This window comes from Papaver somniferum, chromosome 9 (genome assembly GCF_003573695.1).
Source record: "Papaver somniferum cultivar HN1 chromosome 9, ASM357369v1, whole genome shotgun sequence".
NCBI classification, from domain to species: Eukaryota; Viridiplantae; Streptophyta; class Magnoliopsida; order Ranunculales; family Papaveraceae; genus Papaver; species Papaver somniferum.
Genome location: NC_039366.1, coordinates 135019095 through 135041969, shown reverse-complemented (window position 1 = coordinate 135041969; position 22875 = coordinate 135019095). Strand labels below are relative to the sequence as shown.

Sequence of the window (22875 nt, the reverse complement as noted above, 5' to 3'; positions counted from 1 at the left end):
GAGATGTGTTCACGAGCATTACCAGTTCCGTCATAAAGGGAAAATTGAGGACAAGAGTATCCTATCGGAAGAGGAACTCTTTGCACGTCAGGAGGATGCGGAGATTGATGCTGGTGCATGTCCACCGGGTTTTACTTGCTTCGATTTTGGAGGAGAGATCCAAATCCTCACGTGTGATGAAGTTGGACAGATGATTCCTTTCTCTTGGGGGCTTGGGAGAAACAAGAACTTCCTCATCCATGAACGCACTCTCTGTTGAAGTGCTTGCGCCAAAAGTGTTTAAATTACTCTTTATTGGCTCCAAGGGATGACGCGGCTCTTGTGGTAGTCGTTCGGTTAGCGTCTTGAGGAAAGTGAGTACCTCTTTTTGAGTTGTGGCCATGTCCATCTGAGCCTTAGAGATAACTTCTTGTCTTTCCATCAAATCGAAAATGGTAATAGGGGGTTGTCCTCCTCTGGATCCTCCAGTCTCTCGTCATGATGGGGAAGTGGCAGTAGCTCTAGTAACAACCAGGGGCGTTATACTCGAAGAAACATTGGGAGTGGCGGCAGCGGCTCTGGCTCTGGTGATCGGAGGCGTCACGCCTAAGGGAATGTTTCCTGCGCCATTGGTGTTGGTGGTTGAGGATGCAGTGCAACGAGACGCGTTGATCATGCTGGTAGGCGGTACAGTGGTGTCACCGGCAGGAATGTTGACACCAAGGGTGTTGTCAGCGCCAATAACATCGGGATTTGTTGCTGATCCAGACCTAAGATCCACCATCTTGAATTTGAGAAAAATTGGAATGAAATTTGAAAATTGATATACCGAGAGATTAATCTCCCATTGTGGTTGCCAATTGTTTGATGGTAAAAACTGCTTTTGCTGTTTTTTGGTAAATTTGGGGTGTGTTGATGAGAAACGAATTCAAACCCTAAACAAATGCACTGCACGGGAGTACTTTTAGATTCGAGAGATCAATCTGTAAGACTCTGTCCTAAACCAAGAAATGGTCGTTCCAGATTCAATTCAGTCACAAGGTGAAGGTGGAGGAGAAGGGTTGATCTTAGTGAGGGAAGCGGAGAAGGTGTTTGAGATCAGGATATTGAATTATGTAGGTGTGGTTGTTTTATGACTTGTATCAGAAAAATGGTTTCTGGCTACTTGTGTTGATAACACTTGTCTTGTTGTTGTCGAAATAGATTGAAAACCTATTTATACAAGTCATTGAGCGTACCCTGATCTCATAGGAAGTGGAGGAAGTTAAGTAATGGAGAAGTGGAGTTGTGCGGAAGGTAATGATCAACGTGTTTCCGTTATGAGGGAAGACTGATCACACGTTCACCCACTACTCTTATTATTGTTAACCGTCCGTCTTTCCTGACACTTTCTCGTAATGGGCGTGTTGCACGCCGCACGCTGTAAACCGCTAGACCAATACCCCAGTTAGCATCCCCCAGTTTGTGACATGTTTGATGTCTCGAGTAAGTAGGTCGAGTCGTGGGACTCGTTGCTTTAAGCAGCACGTAGTGCTTTTAGGTCAAATAATAAATTGTTTGTTAAACTGATATTTATAAAGCATTGCTTATAATCGATGTATGTGAAGCATCGCTTTCGAATAATCAGCTTAAAATAATCGATGTGTTAGAAGCATCGTTGTTTTTGAGATCCCTGTGGGAAAGAGATGTCCGGTGATCACAATGCTACTTTGTTAGATTTCTCCGCTAATTTAAGCTTGGTAGCTAGACGATCTGCTCTTCGTTGAAGCTTGTTGACATATCTCATATTGTGTTTGTACTTGAAACACTTTGAAAGTTCATGATCCTTGAAAGAACAATAGGAGCATGTCAACGCATAAGATGATTCAGGCGCCTGTGAAGTGCAAGTTGCTAGGCACAAAGTAGATCCTGAAACATTAAACATAGAGTTTTCAAAAGAAGGGTAAATTGATTCTTCCATCTTGATTAGGTTCTCTTCTAAAAGATTATCAAGATTGATGTATGTATTGCTACAATTATCAAAATTAATATTTGCATATAGAAGAGCAACACTTGATTTTTTGTCTTCATCAGAATCATAATTGTCAGACATCTCATCAAGTCTTGCAGCAAGACCTTTGTTCCCAGTGTATTTTCTACGATTTGGGCATTCGTTTGCATAATGACCAAAAACCCTTACACTTAAAGCACTGAGGCATATCCTCGTCATCAGTTTTATCAGTGTCCCTGTTTTTAGAAGGAATACGATTATGAGGTTTCACTGATGCCTTTGGCTTATCTCTGGAGAACCGTTTACTTCTCTTCAACAGAAGATTCCTAAACTGTTTAGTGATCATCGAGACCGATTTATGAAGATCTTCATCTGATGAATCCTTCTCAGAGTGATCATCTTCAGAGATATGCACATTTTTACTTATATCAAGTAATTTTGTGTCTTTTGGTGCTTTGAATGCCACATCCTTGGATTTGGACGAGTGTTCATGGTCAAAGATCTTTAGTTTCCCAAACAAGGTATTTCTGAAGAGTGTATCAAGGTTATTTCCCTCAACGATGGCATGCTTCTTAGAATCGTATCTAGATGGCAGCGATCTGAGAATTTTCATCACAATGTCCTTTTCAGGAATAGTCTTACCCAATGCAAAAGATGCATTAACAATTTAAGGCACTTTGTGATTAAACTCATCAAATGAATCTTCATCTGCCATACGAAGGTTTTCCCAATCGAAATTTAGGTTTTGAAGCCTGGCTTCCGTTTCACTGGTATTTCCTTCGAATACGGTTTCTAAGATATCCCACACATCTTTAGACCTAGTGCAATTTGACACATGGTGCTGAAGATTTGGGATAATGGCATGTATGATGGCATTCAAACCGTCAGAGTTTTGCTTTGCAGCAAGTATCTCAACAACATCCTATTCTCCAATATTCTTTGGAACAGTAGCGTTACCTATTGCCACAACGGGAGCATCATAGCCATTAACTACATATACCCATGATTGAAAATCACATGCTTGAAGAAAAGCTCTCATAGTAATTTTCCACCATAAGTAGTTTGATCCATATAAGACTGGTGGTACGTTAATAGAGATGGCACCTCTGTCCATAGAGTCAGATCGCTACAAACACAGACTTTTGAGGTCTTAAACATGTTTGCCTGATCTAATACCAATTGATAAAGTGGGGGTCTAACAACCTCACCCAACATTTCAATTAGAAATCTGTATGGACTAATTCCAATATACTTTCAAGAGAATCAACTAGACAGTCAGACTCAATCTAGATAAAAGTATATTAAAGAGTTAATATCTCAATCTCTCGATTTGATCTTTACTGAAGAAAATGAAAACCTGCGAGTGTTTATCAAATACTAGAGAGATAAACTTGGATGGTACCAAAGACCAATATCCAAGTGTCAATCAATTTAAATCAACAACCAAAGGTTGGATATTCTAATTGATTGATCTTAACGCACAACCTGTGATATTTCAATTATATAACAAAGTATAATACGGAATAGAAATAACACAGACACCAGAAATTTTGTTAACAAGGATACTGCAAATGCAGAAAAACCCCGGACCAAGTCCTGATTGAACACCACATTGTATTAAGCCGCCACAGACACTAGCCTACTACAAACTAACTTTGGTCTGGACTGTAGTTGAACCCTAATCAATATCACACTGATTCAAGGTGCGGTTGCGCTCCTTACGTCTCTGATCCCAGAAGGATACTATGCACTTGGTTCCCTTAGTTGATCTCACCCACAACCAAGAGTTGCTACGACCCAAAGTCGAAGACTTTAATAAACAAATTTGTATCGCACAGAAAAGTCTACGATGATAGATAAATCTGTCTCCCACAGATAAACCTAAGACTTTTGTTTTGTCTTTTGATAAAATCAAGGCGAACAGAAACCAATTGATAACCCAGACTTATATACCCGAAGAACAGCCTAGAATTATCAATTACCTCACAATAATCTAAATCATATGGTAGCGAAACTAGATATTGCGGAATCACAAACGATGAGGCGAAGATGTTTGTGATTTCTTTTTATCTTGCCCTATCGGAGATATAATCTCAAGTCAATTATTCAATTGAACTCGTTCGATAGAAAATGGCATGATCAGATCGCTCAACTACAAGAGAAGTAGTTTCGTCTGGCTTCACAATCCCAATGAAGTCTTTCAGTCATTAACCTACAGAGTCTCGAGAAGAAACCTAAGGTTAAAGGCGAATCGACTCTACTTATGCAACTAGTAACACACAAGAGGTGTGGGATTAACTTTCCCAGTTGTTAGAGTTCTCCTTTATATAGTTTTCAAATCAGGGTTTGCAATCCAAGTTACCTTGGTAACAAAGCATTTAATATTCACCGTTAGATGTAAAACCTGATTTAACCAAGCTAATATCTTTCAACCATTAGATCGAAACTTAGCTTGTCACACACAAATGAATTGTATTTCATTTAGATTTGAGTAACCGTACCTAAATGTGTACACTTAGTTTGTTCACAAATAGTTAACCAATGGTTAGCCATATGAGCACTTCCATATTAACCGCATTCATCTTCTTCACATAACTAGTTCAAATGACTCATAATAACTAGTTGAAGAGTTGTTCAATTGCTTAGGTCTTTATGAACAGACACAATTGAAACAAAATCGGTTTGATTCACTTGAATCAATTTATGAACAATATAGCCACGGTTTGCAAACAAGATTGCATTCCTTATTGATTTATTGTTTAAGTTCATGAACTTCCGATTTGAGAAATATAACCAGCTTGGGTACGCATACGGGTATGTGTACCATAGCTACCGGATTTGAGTTTAGAAACTCAGCAAAAATTTTTGGTCGAAAACTTCCGTGGGTACGCGTACGGGTATGCGTACCTAAGGTGACTGGTTTAACAGTTTGCAAACTTACAAACTCAGCAGAAATTTTTGGTTCGAAAACTTCCGCTGGTACGCATACCCAACCTATCTCCTTCACCAATACCGTATTCACACATATTAACAAACTTGGTTTCCGGCACATGGATTTATACACTAATGTGCGAACACACTATATATGCTTATATCCATAGTTGGTTACATAATCTCAACTCTATATTTCAATCATTGAAAAATTCTTCTATAATGTTATAACAGTCGTTATTCACAACTATCGTCATCAAAGCTATTTTCAAGATTGAAACGTCATCATGACTTTCGTCACGGGTAAAGATGAAAAGTGGTTAAAGCGAAAGCTTACCAACACATATTTCGAGAAACAGATATGCGGGTAAACTCAGCTCGAAATAGCAAATGTGTATGTATGAAAACTATCATACTTATACGACTTTGTCTCAAGAGTAGGAGATAGAGTAGATAGACTTTTGAGTAATAGATAAGTTCAAGTCTCCACATACCTTTTAGTTGGATGAAGTTCCACTGGTTCCTTGAGTAGTTCTTCGTCTTCGTAAGATGATCGCCATGGAGTCTGGAGCTCAACTACACTAAACTTTCCTAAATCGAGACTTAGCTATAAGTAGTATAGAAATCAAGACATATAGTTTTGACAATTAAACTTGACAAATATGCTTGAGATAGCAACGCATGCGAGTTCGACCGATCAATGCTCTAACACAATCATTTGGTGTAGACTTGGAATGTTTCATTATGATTATTTCAATTATCAGAGCATTGCTCGGTCGAACTCGCATGCGTTGCTATCTCAAGCATGTTTGTCAATGTTAGTGATCAAAACTACAAGTCTTGATTTCTAGTCTACTATAACTAAGTCTCGGACTAGGATAGTAAGTGTAGTTGACCTCAAGGACTTCATGGAGATTCATCATACAAGACGAAGATCTACTCAAGGAACCGATGGAACTTCTCGACAAAAAGGTATGTGGAGACTTGAACTTATCTGTCACTCAAAAGTCTATCTATTCTATATCCTACTCTTTGAGACAAAAAGTCGTATGCTATATATATATAGACTATGATTATACACATTTGATATTTAGATCCGAGTATACCTCGCCTATCTATATCTCGAAATATGTGTTGGTAAGCTTTTCGCTTCGACCAAGTTTATCTTTACCTAGTGACGAAAGTCATGATATGTTTCAATCACTTTGAAAATTGCTTTGACGAGAAATGGTGTAACAATTATATAACATCCTCTAAGAATGTTTCAATGATTGGAATGAGAATTTAGATTACATAACCAATGATGGACATAAGCATTATTTTGGAAACACAATTAGTATAAGTCTTATTCCTTGAACCAAAGTTTTCGAACTTTGTTGATCAAGAGAACCGGAAGAATGGCAAGTGCCAAGTCCGCGAACTGCCAAAGTTCTCAAACCCGAGAATTTCTGCTGGAGTTGAAAAACTACTTGCGTGAAGCTAAGTCCGCGAACTCCATCCGCGAACCGGCAAAGTTCTCATCCCGAGAATTTCTGCTGGTGTTTGTAAACTCTGTTCGGTATCTTAAGCCCACGAACCTAGTCTGCGAACTTGAGAAGGTTATATATCTAAAGATGATTTCTGAACTTAAACTTAAAAAGACTAAGGAATGCATTTGCAAACCGTGGATATAAAAGTTCATGAACTAATTCAAGTGAATCAAATCATGTTTGCTTCAATTGTGTCTTGTATAGTTAAATAAGATTTCCTTGCAATTGAACAACTCTCTAACTAGTTCATTTGAGTCATTTGAACTAGTTATGGTGAAGAAGAACATGGTTGATATGAAATGCTCATATGGCTAACCTTTTGGTTGAATATTGTTGGACCAACAATGTACACGTTTGGGTACAGTTAACAAACCTAGAAGCGTGCATTTCATTTGTTTATAACAAGCTAAGTTTTCGATCTAACGGTTGAGAAATATTAGCTTGAATCTAAATCAGGTTTTCATCTAACGGTGGATATTGATTGCTTTGTTACCAAGGAAAAACCCTGATTTGAAAGACTATATAAGGGGACATCTAGCAACTCTGCAAAACTAATCCCCACACCTTACGTGTGACACTAGTCTGCGTGCTAGAGTCGGTTCTCCTTTAACCTTTGTTTTTCTTCTTCTAAAACCAGGTTAACGACTTAAAGACTTCATTGGGATTGTGAAGCCAAACCGATACTACTTTATCGTAGTTGTGTGATCTGAACTTGCATCTTCTATCGTACGAGTACAATCATATTGATTGGCTTGAGATTGATATCTCCGATAGGCAAGATATAAAAAGTAATCACAAACATGTTCGTCTCATTGTTTGTGATTCCGCAACATCTTGTTTCGCTACCATACGATTAAGATTGTTGTGAGGTGATTGATAACTCTAGGATGTTCTTCGGGAATATAAGACCGGATTATCAATTGGTTCCTGTTTACCTTGATTATTATCAAAAGACAGAACAAATCCTTTTAGGGTTTATCTGTGGGAGACAGATTAATCCTTCGATAGACTTGTCTGTGTGAGACAGATTTGTTTATCATCAAGTCTTTGACTTTGGGTCGTAGCAACTCTTAGTTGTGGGTGAGATCAGCTAAGGGAATCAAGTGCGCAGTATCCTGCTGGGATCAGAGGCGTAGGGAGTACAACTGTACCTTGGATCAGTGGGAGACTGATTTGGGTTCAACTATAGTCTAGTCTGAAGTTAGCTTGGAGTATGCTAGTGTCTGTAGCGGCTTAATACAGTGTGTATTCAATCTGGACTAGGTCCCGGGGTTTTTCTGCATTTGCGGTTTCCTCGTTAACAAAATTTCTGGTGTCTGTGTTATTTCATTTCCGCATTATATTGTTTTATCTTTATAATTGAAATAATACAGGTTGTGCGTTTAGATCATCAATTATTATAATCCAACCTTTGGTTGTCGATTGTCATTGATTGATCCTTGGACATTGGTCTTTGGTACCATCCAAGTTATTCCTTGTATTTGATTAGAACTCGCATGATCTGCTTGAGTAAATCAAATCAAGAGAGAGAGATAAACTCGTTGATATACTTTTAATTGATTGAGTCTTGTTGATTCTCTTGAAAGTATATTCGAGTTTGTCCATACAGATTGCTAAGAGAAATATTGGGTGGTGTTTTTAGACCCCCGCTTTTTCAATTGGTATCAGAGCAGGCAAACACGTTTAAGACCTTACAAGTCCGTGTTTGTAGCGATCTGACTCTATGGATAAGAGTATTATCTCTGATAAACGCGTTACCAGAAAAAACAGTTCTATCTCGTCTAACTCTATTAAAGAGAAGGTTTCTACTATCTCGAATATAAATAAACCTTTTATACTGACGAGACAGACTAACACCGACATGTGTTCTTCCGATAACCCTTCAAATGAACGGGAAACAGCTGAAGAGAGTCAATTGATTCTAAATCTTGCTAGAATCCAAGATGATAGATTTAATCGGTAAAACATCATGTCGATGTTCTACTTGGTGTAATAAGAGGTTGCAAATCCAAAGGAAAATTTGATGTTCAGTCTTCGTGTACGTCTCTTGAAGCTAGCCTCATAAGAGATGCCTTGGAAATTGAACATCTCTTGAGTAAGCTCTCTATTCAAGGATGCTCAAAGCAATCTAATATGCCAGGTACTTCTGACACAAAAGATGGTTCATGCTCAGAAGCAAAAACAGAAGCCCCTTCTTGTAAAACGAATGTGTCGGAAGTCACCCTCAATCAAAGATGTTGCACATCAAATGGAGAGAATAAATCTTATAACGATGATATTAAGACTGCACTATCTAATCATTCTAATAATCAGAAAGTATGCCTTGTCTGTGAGACAAAGAGTTCCGTTAAACGAAAGGGAACCTCTAAGTTGAAGAAAAATTCCTTGATTCAACTTCAATATACCTTAGATTTAATTCTCAAAGGTGTAACTGAAATTCGTATGACTAAACCAATTAGTTTTCGTACCTACCATGTGTATGTTACCAGGAAAGTCAGTTCAGTGAGTTCCTCGAACACTCAAGAGCAAAATAGACGTCTTAATAAACATCGTTTAAAGGAAGATTGTGTGATGGTCTCTGGAAATAACGTTGCTCCTGTTGAGAAAGAAAGGTCAGATGTAGAAGGAAAAATTGATGAAATGAGAGATGGACTGAAGAAGATAATTAAAGGGTACAAAGAACTCGTGAACAGGTTGTCTTCCTCCTCAAACCCAAATTATTCTGGTAAGAACTCAAACTATGTCTCGTATTTTGATGACAGTGAGTTTTATGATAATTTCTCACATAACAAGGGATCCCTCTCTAGATTCCAGAGGAAAAAGAAACTCGACCATAAACACAAATCTCTTGATGAGCATGTTGATCATACTTGTGCTAATTAATCACAAGGTTTAAAGAGCTCACTCATAAAAATCCTCTTGAGTAAGATGTGTTAATAATTAGGTATACTTTTGGTTGATAAGCCTGTTAAGTTGATCTATTTTCTTATCGTCCATAGCTAAACTTTTGCAGACCTGTTTTACTTAAAGTATTGGTTTTGCTCAAAATTGTCGTTTCTTGTTGTTAGGAAGTTTTCTCTTGGTCCTTGATACAACTATTCGTCTTTTGCTAATTGAGTCTACTGGGTTTTAATCTCAATTGTAGCAAAAGTTTTGTTCGTGGGCCTTATTTTTTGGGTAATGTTACACTCGTACGGGTATCCTTGCTCTGGCACGAGTCAACGGTTTAAACCCTAAAATCCTTCCCTCAGGAAACCTTTAAATATTTACATATTAAGCTACAAAAGTCACGTACGCTTACTCTAGGTTGGTTTCTGGGTTATCAAGAATGTATTCTTCTTCATCTTGCTATGGTGGTTTTGTAAGAGGATTCCTTGACAAAGGCTTTGTTGTCGAGTCTAAGAAGAAAAGAACCCTTGTAGATGAAGATCATCCTAATGCTTCATGTTACTTTGCCTATGTTCATGAGGATGCTGAAAATGATGATATGATTTCTGCTGAAGTTGTTCATGACTTTCTTAAGTACTTTGGGGAAGCAAAACAAGAGCTCATTGTTACTCTGAAAAATCTTGATGCATTGAAAACCGAGTTGAAAAAGGTTATTGCTGACCTTGGTCTCATAAAGTCTTACATCAATGATCTCCGCAAAGAGAATCACCTCCCTGATGTTGCAATGAATGATGTTAATCACAAGCTCAAAGACTCCGTGTCTAATGAGGATTCTGAATCATCCAGTTAGCCTCAGTTCGTGTTCGAAATTTCACTGGAGTCCATTTTTCTTTAGCTTGTTTTTGTTGCCTAGTATGTCTTTTTTTTGGTTTAGTTGGAAGAATAACCAGTGCTTTGAATAGCAATGATTGTGACTACACATAGCTATTATTTTTCATCTTCTTGTTCTTTTTTTAGGTTTTTGGTTTAAAATTCTAAAAATATTTGGAGGATGATGTTTTTGCAGTATTTAATCTTTATGATTTGTTATATTGCAACTGGTTATGGGATATTGGTGTTTAAGTCCGTGAACTATGTTGTCCCATATTTTGTTAAACGTAAAGTCGTTTATGATCGGTATTCGTTTATTAATTAAAGAATGAATGGACTTTTGACAAATACAAAAGTTAAGCCTATATTGTCAATCTTTGATGGAAGATAGGTTAAAATCTTTTGTGTTCAAGGATTATGTCTATTATTGTTATGCATATAACGATTGAAGATAGAATGAATCCTTGTGTATTCCACAGTATTGATCTTCACTGATCCATATTTTATGTAATACTGTGAGGCGCCGTAATGTGTCTTATGTTGAGCACGATACAACCAAGTTGATTAATTTTTTATTAGATTTATTGGTTGTTCTGTAAGATACTTTATGTTGAGCATTTAGAACTAAATAAATCATCTTTTTGGTTATTTAGTTATTACTCCATAAGTTCTTCTTGTGTTGAGTATATGAACGATTAAGCCAATCACTCTCTTGTATGGTTAACTTAGTCCTGGCTCCGTAAGTTTACTTATGTTGAGCATAATCAATTAAATTGATCACTTTTTGTGTTTAATTTGATTATGTATTCCGATTAAATTAATCATGGGTTTACTTATGATTAATTTGATTGAGTTTTTGGATATAAAAATCATTCTCATGGTTTTGGTGTCCAATAAAAATCCTTCTTTTCTCTTGAAATTAAGGTCGCTCGTTGTTGTTCTTTCGGGAATGACATCAAATGGGGGAGAGTTCTTTTGAACTTGTGCTTAATGGTCATATCTTGAGGGTTGTGCGGCTGTGGAATTTTAGAGGGGTTATCTTGTATCTTTAAACTCCTTGATGAATGTTGTTAGCTTCGGCTATATGATTGCATCTAAATAATATGATGTGTGTTTCTTTCTCTCAGTCATGAAATGTCTCTTACGGAAATTTCATTATGATCATGTTCTTGTACCTTAGCCAATTTTATTGACAAAAAGGGGGAGAATTAATATGTAGTTCACACTACAAATACATATGGTTTTCGGATCATTGTGTAAGGGGGAGTAGTTTCCATGTGAGATGGAGTATTGACTAATGAGGAGTGATACATATCACCATAGTATTATTGTTGAAGTTGTGATACAATTGAACTTTGACGTTGTATATTAATACTATGACACTATATAACAATGATCGATAATTATGTTTTCTCATTGTTATAGCTACGGATCTTCAACAACGGTGATGCTAAACTTACAACCTTTGGGATCATTGGAGTACTTGGAAGTGACGAAGATTTCGAGGAATGTTGAAGATTAGACATGTGGAATAGGAGCTACTAAAGTTTCATTATCTTTTTTGTATTCCATATAGTTTTGTCACTAAAATTAACAAAGGGGGAGATTGTTAGAGCATTGCTCGGTCGAACTCGCATGCGTTGATGTTTGTCAATGTTAGTGATCAAAACTATAAGTCTTGATTTCTAGTCTACTATAGCTAAGTCTCGGACTAGGATAGTAAGAGTAGTTGAGCTCAAGGACTTCATGGCGATTCATCATACAAGACGAAGATCTACTCAAGGAACCGATGGAACTTCTTGACAAAAAGGTATGTGGAGACTTGAACTTATCTGTCACTCAAAAGTCTATCTATTTATCTCCTACTCTTTGAGACAAAAAGTCGTATGTTATATATATAGACTATGATTATACACATTTGGTATTTCAAGCCGAGTATACCTCGCCTATTTATATCTCGAAATATGTGTTGGTAAGCTTTTCGCTTCGACCAAGTTTATCTTTACCTAGTGACGAAAGTCATGATATGCTTCAATCACTTTGAAAATTGCTTTGACGAGAAATGGTGTAACAACTATATAACGTCCTCTAAGAATGTTTCAATGATTGGAATGATAGTTTAGATTACATAACCAATGGTGGACATAAGCATTTTTGTGGAAACACAGTTATGTATAAGTCTTATTCCTTGAACCAAAGTTTTCGAACTTTATTGATCAAGAGAACCGGAAGAATGGCAAGTGCCAAGTCCGCGAACTGCCGAAATTCTCAAACCAGAGAACTTCTGCTGGAGTTGACAAACTACTTGCGTGAAGCTATGTCCGCGAACTCAGTCCGCGAACCGGCGAAGTTCTCATCCCAAGAATTTCTGCTGGAGTTTGTAAAGTCTGTCCGGTATCTTAAGTCCGCGAACCTAGTCTGCGAACTTGAGAAGGTTATATATCTAAAGATGATTTCTGAACTTAAACTTAAAAAAACTAAGGAATGCATTTGCAAATCGTGGCTATAAAAGTTCATGAACCGATTCAAGTGAATCAAATCATCTTTGCTTCAATTGTGTCTTATGTAGTTACATAAGATTTCCTTGCAATTAAACAACTCTCTAACTAGTTCATTTGAGTCATTTGAACTAGTTATAGTGAAGAAGAACATTGTTGATATGAAATGCTCATATGGCTAACCTTTTGGTTGACTATTTTTGAACCAACAATGTACACGTTTGGGTACGGTTAACAAACCTAGAAGCGTGCACTTCATTTGTGTATAACAAGCTAAGTTTTCGGTCTAACGGCTGAGAAATATTAGCTTGAATCTAAATCAGGTTTTCATCTAACGGTGGATATTGATTGCTTTGTTACCAAGGCAACGCCCTGATTTGAAAGACTATATAAGGGGACATCTAGCAACTCTGCAAAACTAATCCCCACACCTTACGCGTGATACTAGTTTGCGTGATAGAGTCGGTTCTCCTTTAAACTTTGGTTTTCTTCTTCTAAAACCAGGTTATCGACTTAAATACTTCACTGGGATTGTGAAGCCAGACCGATACTACTTTATCGTAGTTGTGTGATCTGATCTTGCATCTTCTATCGTCCGAGTACAATCATATTGATTGGATTGATATTGATATCTCTGATAGGCAAGATATAAAAAGTAATCACAAACATCTTCGTCTCATTGTTTGTGATTCCGCAACATCTTGTTTCGCTACCATACGATTAAGATTGTTGTGAGGTGATTGATAACTCTAGGCTGTTCTTCGGGAATATAAGACCGGATTATCAATTGGTTCTTGTTCACCTTGATTATTATCAAAAGACGGAACAAAACCTTTTAGGGTTTATCTGTGGGAGACAGATTAATCCTTCGATAGACTTGTCTGTGTGAGACAGATTTGTTTATCATCAAGTCTTCAACTTTGGGTCGTAGCAACTCTTAGTTGTGGGTTAGATCGGATAAGGGAATCAAGTGCGTAGTATCCTGCTGGGATCAGAGGCGTAGGGAGTACAACTGTCCCTTGGATCAGTGGGAGACTAATTAGGGTTCAACTATAGTCCAGTATGAAGTTAGCTTGGAGTAGGCTAGTGTCTGTAGCGGCTTAATACAGTGTGTATTCAATCTGTACTAGGTCCCGGGGTTTTTCTGCATTTGCGGTTTCCTCGTTAACAAAATTTCTGGTTTCTGTGTTATTTCAGTTTCCGCATTATATTGTTTTATCTTTATAATTGAAATAATACAGGTTGTGCGTTTAGATCATCAATTATTATAATCCAACCTTTGGTTGTCGATTGTCATTGATTGATCCTTGGACATTGGTATCTGGTACCGTCCAAGTTATTCCTTGTATTTGATAAGAACTCGCAGGATTTGCTTGAGTAAATAAAATCAAGAGAGAGATATAAACTCGTTGATATACTTTTAATTGATTGAGTCTTGTTGATTCTCTTGAAAGTATATTCGAGTTTTTCCATACAGATTGGTAAGCGAAATATTGGGTGGTGTTGTTAGACCCCCGTTTTTCATCAATAACTTGAAAATTGCTTTGATGCTAATAGTGTGTGAAAACGGCTATTGTCATCCTCTAAGAAAGTTTCAATGATTGAAATAAGAGTTTAGAATATTTAACCATCATTGGATTATAAACATATTGTGCATTCTTGCATGTATGTGATCCATGACAGGTACTAAAGTATGCATACACGTATGCATACTTGTAGTTGTGAAATTCTGTGTACCAAGTACACATACCGGTACGCATACTTGCGTAAGGTATAGGTCCGGGAATTTCTGTTGGGTTTTGGAAGTGTACTAAGTATGCGTACCCGTTTGCATACTGGCGAACACAAACTCAAACCGGCTACTTAGGTATGCGTACCCGTTTGCATAATTGAGTGGTTAAAGTTCTAAAATTGGTTGGCTCATGAACTAATACATTTTATATATTAAGGAACGCATTCTTGGAAAACTGTGTCTATAACGTTCATGAATTGATTTGAGTGAATCAAACCGATTTTGCTTCATTTGTGTTCTTGTATACTTCTATGAGAATATAGCAATTGAACAACTCTTTAACTAGTTCATTTGAGTCATTTGATCTAGTTATAGTAAAGATGAATAAGGTTGATATGAGAGTATTCATATAGCTAACCTTGGTTAACTACGGTTTTACCTACATGGTGTACACGTTTAGGTACGGCTACATAAACCTAAATAAGGGTACATTTCATCTGTGTATAACAAGCTAAGTTCGATCTAACAGTTGAAAGATATTAGCTTGAATCTAATCAGGTTTTCATCTGACGGTGAATATTGAATGCTTTGTTACCAAGGTAACTTAGATTGCAAACCCTGGTTTGAAAACTATATAAAGGAGAACTCTAGCAACTGGGAAACCTAATCCCCACACCTCATGTGTGATACTAGTTGTATAAGCTAGAGTTGATTCTCCTTTAACCTTAGGTTTTCACGAAACCCTGTAGGTTAACGACTTGAAGACTTCATTGGGATTGTGAAGCCAGACCCAACTATTTTCTCTGTGGTTGTGTGATCTGATCTTGCTGTTTCTACCGTGTTTGAGTACTATCTTCTTTAAGATTGGCTCGAGATTAAATCTCTGATAGGCAAGATAAAAAGTAATCACAAACATCTTCGTCTCGTCGTTTGTGATTCCACAATATCTTGTTTCGATACCCTACGATTAAGATTATTGTGAGGTGATTGATATTTCTAGGTCGTTCTTCGGGAATATAAGTCTGGTATATCAATTGGTTCATGTTCACCTTGATTTATCAAAAGACTGAACAAAACTCGTAGGTATTTCTGTGGGAGACAGATTTATCTATTCCTACAGACTTTTCTGTGTGAGACAGATTTGTTTATCAAGTCTTCGACTTTGGGTCGTAGAAACTCTTGGTTTTGGGTGAGATCATCTAATGGAATCAAGTGTGTAGTATCATGCTGGGATCAGAGACGTAAGAAGCGAAATTGTACCTTCAATTAGTGTGAGATTGATTAGGGTTCAAATACATTCCAGTCTGAAGTTCATTGGTAGTAGGCTAGTGTCTGCAGCGGCTTAACACAGTGTGGTGTTCAAATCTGGACTAGGTCCCAATGTTTTTCTGCGTTTGCGGTTTCCTCGTTAACAAAATATCTGGTGTCTGTGTTATTTCTTTTCCGCATTATATTTTGTTATATAATTGAAATATCACAGGTTGTCTGTTGAATCGATCAATTGGGAAATCCAACCTTTGGTTGTTGATTGAAATTGATTGATCCTTGAACATTGGTCTTTGGTACCGTTCAAGTTAATTCTCTTATATTGGGCTCGCAAATTCCTATTTGTTGATTGCAGATTGAATTTGAAAAAGCGGGGGTACAACAACCACACCCAATATTTCGCTTAGCAATATGTATGGACAAACTCCAATATACTTTGTAGAGAATCAACTAGACAGTCAGACTCAATCTAGATAAAAAAAAGTATATCACAGAGTTTATATCTCAATCTCTCGATTTGATATATACTCAAGCAAATAGAAATCTGCGAGTCTTTATCAAATACGAAAGAGATAACTTGGATGGTACCAAAGACGATGCTCATTCAAGAGGTATACAATTTTAATTTTTAGAGATGATTCATGATCCCATAGGTGTCTCTGAGAAGCACTAGCGATGTGCAATTTCTGAAAAGTTACACAATAAAAATAAGCTGATATAAGAAGATTGGGTGGAAAATTACGTGTTCATTCATTGAAAATAGGCATTTAAAAATCATTACGATATTAGTCTGGGAGATAAATGTAGAAAAATTGTTGTTAATTTGGTTGGTTTTGTTGTAACAGTGCATTCATTAGTAAATGAATATCACAATTGCATTTGGTATAGTTTGTGTTGATTTTCTTTGCTGATGCTTATGAGTTCTTTTAACATTTGGTGAGTTCTTTTTGCTTTATCTATCCTTGGTGCGCCTTGTGCTATGAATTATGATAACCTCAACCTGTTAAGATTAGGGCGCACCGACCAGGAGTGGACTGGAGGGCGTTATTTATAAAAAGAGGATCTTCAAATGGTCGATTAGCGGGATGTTACCGCTGCTTCATTGAATTTCAACTACTACCAATACCATGCTTCTCCAGAATACTATACCAGGGTTTAACGTTTTTCTCCTTTTTTAGTGTTTTTATTTCTCCTCCTCATCATCATTGATTAAAATTACACAATTTCCTCAATCAGAAAACATATTAAACCCCTAATTAAATTATATGACCTAAAATTTAGGGTTTTTCTTGTTGTTGTTGTTGAGATCAGCTTATTCTAATAATGTAAGTTGTTTGTATTCAATGTTGTTGTTTGTCAAAGTACTTTTGTTTGATATTGTGTTGTTCTGAGGTTTTATTGATGTTGATTGTGTATGTTTGTTATTTGCAGGGGAGCAATAAAATTGGAACTACCTTGTTCTAAGAATACTGCGAATAGTAATAATGACAGCAGACCCTGAGCCAAATTGGAATTCAGATTCTTTATTATCTGAATTAAATTCCTTAAAACTTAAACTAAATGGGACTTCTTCAACTTCATCTTCCGCTTCTTACCTTATTGTACCTTTTACTAAAAAACAAGTACACAGTAAGAAAGTGGTTATTAGAAGTAGTCAGAGGCAGAGGGGTTTTGTGATGAGAATATCTGAAGACGATGATTATGATTACGATGATGACGGGGTTAATGATAGACAGTTAGTTACAACTGGTAGGCGATTCTCTTTTACTGATTCCAGGTATAAAAATGATTTTATCAAGTTATTCTTTATGATAAAATGTTCTTATTTAGTGACTTTTATTAAGTTTTTATCAGGTCTGTGGTGAGTTATGTTCATACTGATTACTTCTTTTTCAGTGACTCGGAGAGATCTGGGGATGATGACTCAGTTATCGAAGAGAATCAGATGCAATTGATGGGTCGAGTCGGACTGCTGTACTGTTTATCTCAGTAGTTAATTATTCATACAGTTTAACTTTTCTACCCGGTCTTTACTGTACTGTTTCAACTCGAGTTTGTTAGTTTTTAAAGGCCATTTCTTGTTTTTCTTGGATCAATTGATCTTTTATACGTTTGTGCTGTTGCTTCATGTAGTATCATAAACTTGCGATAAAATGAGTTATGGAGAGTTTGTTACCATGGAAGAGTTTAAAAGTCGATCAGTGAAGAGTTTACTAGATGAAAGAATGGTTGGTAAGGTGATTTTGGTATATGTTCCTTAACCCTTGATAATATCGATTATAATTATATCGCAATCAGAGATAATATCGCAATCGATATTATAATTATATCGATTATATAACTATCGCCGAGTCTTACCTTGCTTCTACTCTTCTTCCTTAACCCTTGATTTCTCAATTGATCTTTGATCATTTGGTCGAGTCTTTCTTGAACCATTGTATGTGATGTACTTGCTATCGAGACGAACACTTCAGAGTTGGAATCGTTTGAATGCCCGAATGGAGACTGGGGAATCGTCTAAAGAAGATGATGCACTATCTTCGTTGACGAACTAGTACTACCTGGTTTCTTGATATCCTTGGAACTTGGCATTCTTATACTTCTAATAAAGTGAACACAAGAATGTATGTGCACAAATCTAATCATGTGTTTTTCGGCGTCTTAAGCATTGATCGTGTTTTGTCTTCTAAACTTATCATTAGTAAAGCATTTTTTTAATTCTAGTTCAATGGATGAGGAACATTTGGAACTAAAGATAAGCCCATAATGAGCTAAGAATCTCTTTATGAAGTTATTAGTTGGCATTCCATTATAATCTCTTTATGTTTAGTTCGACATAATCAAAAGAAATTTGGCTTTGTGGGTTGTTGAGGAGGCAGGGAAATGTTATGAATTTGGTTCTTATGTGATGCGGTAAGATTTTGGTGTTAAATGAATTGTATTGAGACTCCCGGGAACTTTATATGATACACAGTTTGCCTTTATCAACTTCTGGGATTATAATGGTTTGGATCAATTGAGAAGACATTTGGACAAAATTCTAGTGGTTCTGTTTTCAACCATAAAGTGATTTCTAGCAACTCTTACCTAGTACCTTCCATCACCCACATACATGACTACCAGCCACTTTACAACCCTCTGACAGCCTTAACCCTGTCTAGCACAAACATTCTCTGATCCAATCTTCATCTCAGGTTTTGTCTACTTCAGGTTGATAACTGGATATACTTTTGTTAATGACTTAATTAAAATGTTTTCCAAGCATTTGAACTCATCCTCCTTTGTGTTATTGAAAACTCAGAACTAGTGATAGGCAGCATACGATTGTGTTTTCTTATCATGTGGGTGCTGATGTATTAAACATTTGAGACAACTAAGTCAGTTTTGGTTGTTCCAGAAGGTATTAAGCCAAAATTGTTATTGCCGAGGTGCAGGCTGTGAAAAAGAGGGCTGAAGAAGCACGAAAGGCAGCAGCCTTTGAAGCAGAAAATCGGAGAGCTAAAGAGGCTGCAGAAAAAGAAGTCACGGAGAATGCAAAAAAGGCAAGTGAAGAGACACAAAAGAGGGAAGCTGTTCAAACACTAGAAGATGTAAACAGGAGTGAACCTGGCAGTTCTGGATCAAATATTTTACCATCAGCAGGTACTTTAGATGTCCGGGACTTCTCTGGCTTCGTGTCTGCCGTTTACTTTGGTCCTGTATTATCCGCTCTGAATTTTTCCATCTACCAACAACCTTCAGCCTTTTATCAGTCTATTTTACGTTCGAATTCTTTTCGCGAACTGGAATCCTGTAATTTCCAGTTTCTGTTAGCCTTAAAGTGGATTAGAAAAGTTCATACAGTATCCATGTTCCTTTAATTTGATTTGGTGCACATGCAAGCATAATAGTCCTCAATATCGTGACAGGTAGTTTAGTTAGGGCTGCCGATAGTGCTCTACGAGTAGAGGTTGAAAGGATTCAAAAGTTTAAGGAGGTTGATGAAAATAACCAGGCTTTGAGATTGAGTCATAATCAGGTGATTGCTTCTTCTTGCTTTTTCTCTTTCTTTCTTCTTTTAATCTCCTGAATACTCGTATATGTACTTTGATAACATGTTAACAAGTCTTGGTAGTAAAGCTAATGGAGAAATAGTAAAACTTGTCTTATATACTCAGTTTTTTGCAAGTAGGTAGTTTGCTTACTTGTCTTGCCTTGAATGCATAGCTCCACATGCGTAATTAGTCTATACAACTAAATTAGCTAATCTAATATTTTTTATTCGTAAAAGCTTGTTTTCATGGTACCAAATAGGTTCTGGGGCATCTTTCACAAGGTTTTGTGTTTCATGCCTCATGTTTGGACAAGATTTTCGTAGTCATGAATTGCAAATTGGTCTGCGGATAAAGCAAATATCTGGGAATAGAGACAGTGTCAGGTGGGTGGTTTTGTTTCTTTTTTATAATCATTATTATTTTTAAACTATTGTCTCAATAGAATCCGTATATTTTGCACTAGCCGTTCTCCAGAGCAGAAACCTGTTTGCTGAAAGGTTTCTAGTTGTACATTTTTGATATCTTACAAGCTGAGTAAAATTGATTGACCCTCATTTCTACTTTCTGTTTTTCAGAGCAAAAGCGAGTGAACTGATTAGACTTATTAATGATCCTCTATGTCCTCAATCAATTAATGCTGTTATGTTTGCAAAGAAGATAATATGCATTGTGCTTACAAAGGGAAAAAAATTATTTTAGTATCTTTAGGAAATTAAAAAGAGTTCCTTGATGTGCGGAACATCTTTTGCAAAAGCTTTGTTAACTATCATGTTATAAGTTGAGACTGTCAGTTCTTTTCTTTATGCAGCCTTCGCATTTTATTGAATTAATGAGTTTACTTATTTGCTAAAACTGGCAACCACTCTCATTTAACAGGTTGTGTCTCAATGATCAACCCAGAGTGCAAACTTTAACAGTACTGTATTTCCTGTGGGCATGTCATTGTTCTTGTTACTTCACAGGTTATCACCTTTCTATTCGTTCTTTAGAAGTTTAACATTTTGTATGCTCTCCTAGTGAAACTTTAATCAAAACGCAAGTCAAAGTAGACCTCATGGTAATGCAATATCTGGAAATGGAATGACAGGCTTCATCATTCTGTCATTGCATTAGAAACTCAAGTATCCTTTTTAAAATATTTGTCTATGGATCAGGTTCCCCTTGCGATGGATCTTCTTCTTGCGGAGCTCCATAAGGCTTGTATATACACAAATCCAAAGCATGTAGCTTACTCAGAGGTGGGTTAGTTTGGCTTAGCCTCAGGAAAATCCTTCTTGAAGGATAATTATGTACAAAAATATATCAAGTCTTGTGTTTTAATGAGTAAGATGCGGTTTTTTAAAGACTCAATATTAAATTTTTTGGTTTCCATTACAGTCAGCAACATCTAAAGAAGACTACTTTAAAGTGATGGGTTTCCGAGAAGAAGATGGGAAGGCTGAAAGCCGTGATAGTTATTTGGAAGGAATGGCATCTTATGTGAAACTATATGGAGCACTAGTTCAGGTTGGTACTTCTCATTTCATCAGCTAACGTCTATCATGAACCTAAATATGTGAACACTATAAACCAAGTTGTTCAAGAAATCCACCAACTTCTCTAATTGCATGCTCCTCATTTATTCGTTTTGTTTTTTAATGTCGTCTGACTTGCTAACTGTTCTGCTTGTTGTGGCAGACGAAGTTAGCGGTGTCCAAAACCTACATGGTCTGAAGGAAGGTTGGGCATGGATTGCCAGGTTGTTGAATTCACTCCCAACCAACATATACACGGCAGTAGCTCTGAACAGTTTCCTGGAAGTAAGTTGGTCGCAGAACTACTAGTTCGATTTTTTTCACTAAAAATAATTGTGGAACAAGAACCAATCCCATGTTGTTTAACTGTCACATGAAGCAAGCTGGCATAATTTCATTCCAAGCTCGCTTTTTCTTCTTCCTTTTCCTGAAAGGGCTGGACAACTTCCGTCAATTAAGCAACCTTAATTTTGTGTTTCACAGATGGCAGGTTTTGCACTCTTCAAGACATACAAAACTCAGTTCCGGAAGATATTTAATATCATATCTCGCCACTTCCTGGGTGCCCTGGAATAAAAAAAAAAAATCCAAAGTTGAATCCAATTATCATGAAACTTAAAACTTATATCGACACAAACAAATTCCTTAAGGAACCAGAAGGGTGGCTTTTGAAAACTTCTTTATTGTCTGAGATGGCTATGCCAGAGGCAAATTACAGTCCTCAACAGTACTACCATTCTCAGCAGAACTACCATTCTCAGCAGAATTACTATCCTCAACAGAATAGACAATATCGCAACTATTGATTCATATCAATTGTCGTTGTCCGAGAGTTTGAAGTAAATGTATCAAACAACTATAACATTCAATTATTTTTCTTTGTTAGCAATCTTATGTTGTATCTATTATTATTAGTTCTCTTGTATTACCCCCATATCTGGGTGGTAAAATTTGTTATGAGAGCAGTAGATGGTAAAAAACTAAAAACTGCTATTATGAAAGCAGTAGAAAAACCAAAAAGCTGCTTCTATTGAAAGCCTACAATTTTGTCAGTCTTAGCATACATACAATGTACCAGTAAAGAATAAACAATAATATTGAAACTGATCGGGGGTTTCCTTCGGAATGTAGAACGATCCATCCTTCCAGAATGATTTAATAGGAAGCTAAAAGATCCTCAAAGACCCTCATAATTTGTTTTCCCCCATGTAATTCAGCTGCCTGGTTTCACCTTTTTAAGATGTTTTCGAAATGCATCCACTAAGTTCCAGCTCTTGTCGTTCAGCAGTGCGTCCACCAAGTTCTTGCTCTTGTCAGTCATTAACGCATCCAATGGACTACAGCATATGGTACATGGATCCTAGTGCACCTGACATAGTTATTTGTTGAAATGATGAAGCAAGCAATATGGGTGGAGGTGCACGCGATGTTGTTTCATTGAGGCGATGAACCAAGTAGTATGGATGCTACTGACCTCCTTCATTAGCTGATCGTTTCGACTGAATTTCATGACAATGATTTCTACTTTTGACTTCAATCCAACTACATCCAGGAAGCTTATCGATCATTTTCTCCTTCATTGCAACCCTCACTTTTGCAGCTTCCTCCCATTGTCCTCTAGAAGCATAGGTACTCGAACGAAG

The 22875-nt window shown here is 36.8% G+C and overlaps 1 protein-coding gene and 1 pseudogene across 1 annotated transcript; both read left to right on the top strand.

Moving 5' to 3' along the window:
* Positions 1 to 16401: 16401 nt before the first annotated feature.
* On the top strand, positions 16402 to 20562 carry LOC113308177 (translation initiation factor IF-2-like). The gene is made up of 7 exons (XM_026556654.1): positions 16402 to 17009; positions 17116 to 17461; positions 17581 to 17930; positions 19119 to 19326; positions 19593 to 19702; positions 19978 to 20101; positions 20294 to 20562. The coding sequence occupies exons 3-6, from the start codon at positions 17838 to 17840 to the stop codon at positions 20068 to 20070; spliced, it is 504 nt and encodes a 167-aa protein (XP_026412439.1). The 5' UTR covers positions 16402 to 17009; positions 17116 to 17461; positions 17581 to 17837; the 3' UTR covers positions 20071 to 20101; positions 20294 to 20562.
* A 50-nt stretch (positions 20563 to 20612) lies between these two features.
* LOC113312612 lies at positions 20613 to 21863 on the top strand (annotated as a pseudogene).
* The last annotated feature ends 1012 nt before the right edge of the window (positions 21864 to 22875 follow it).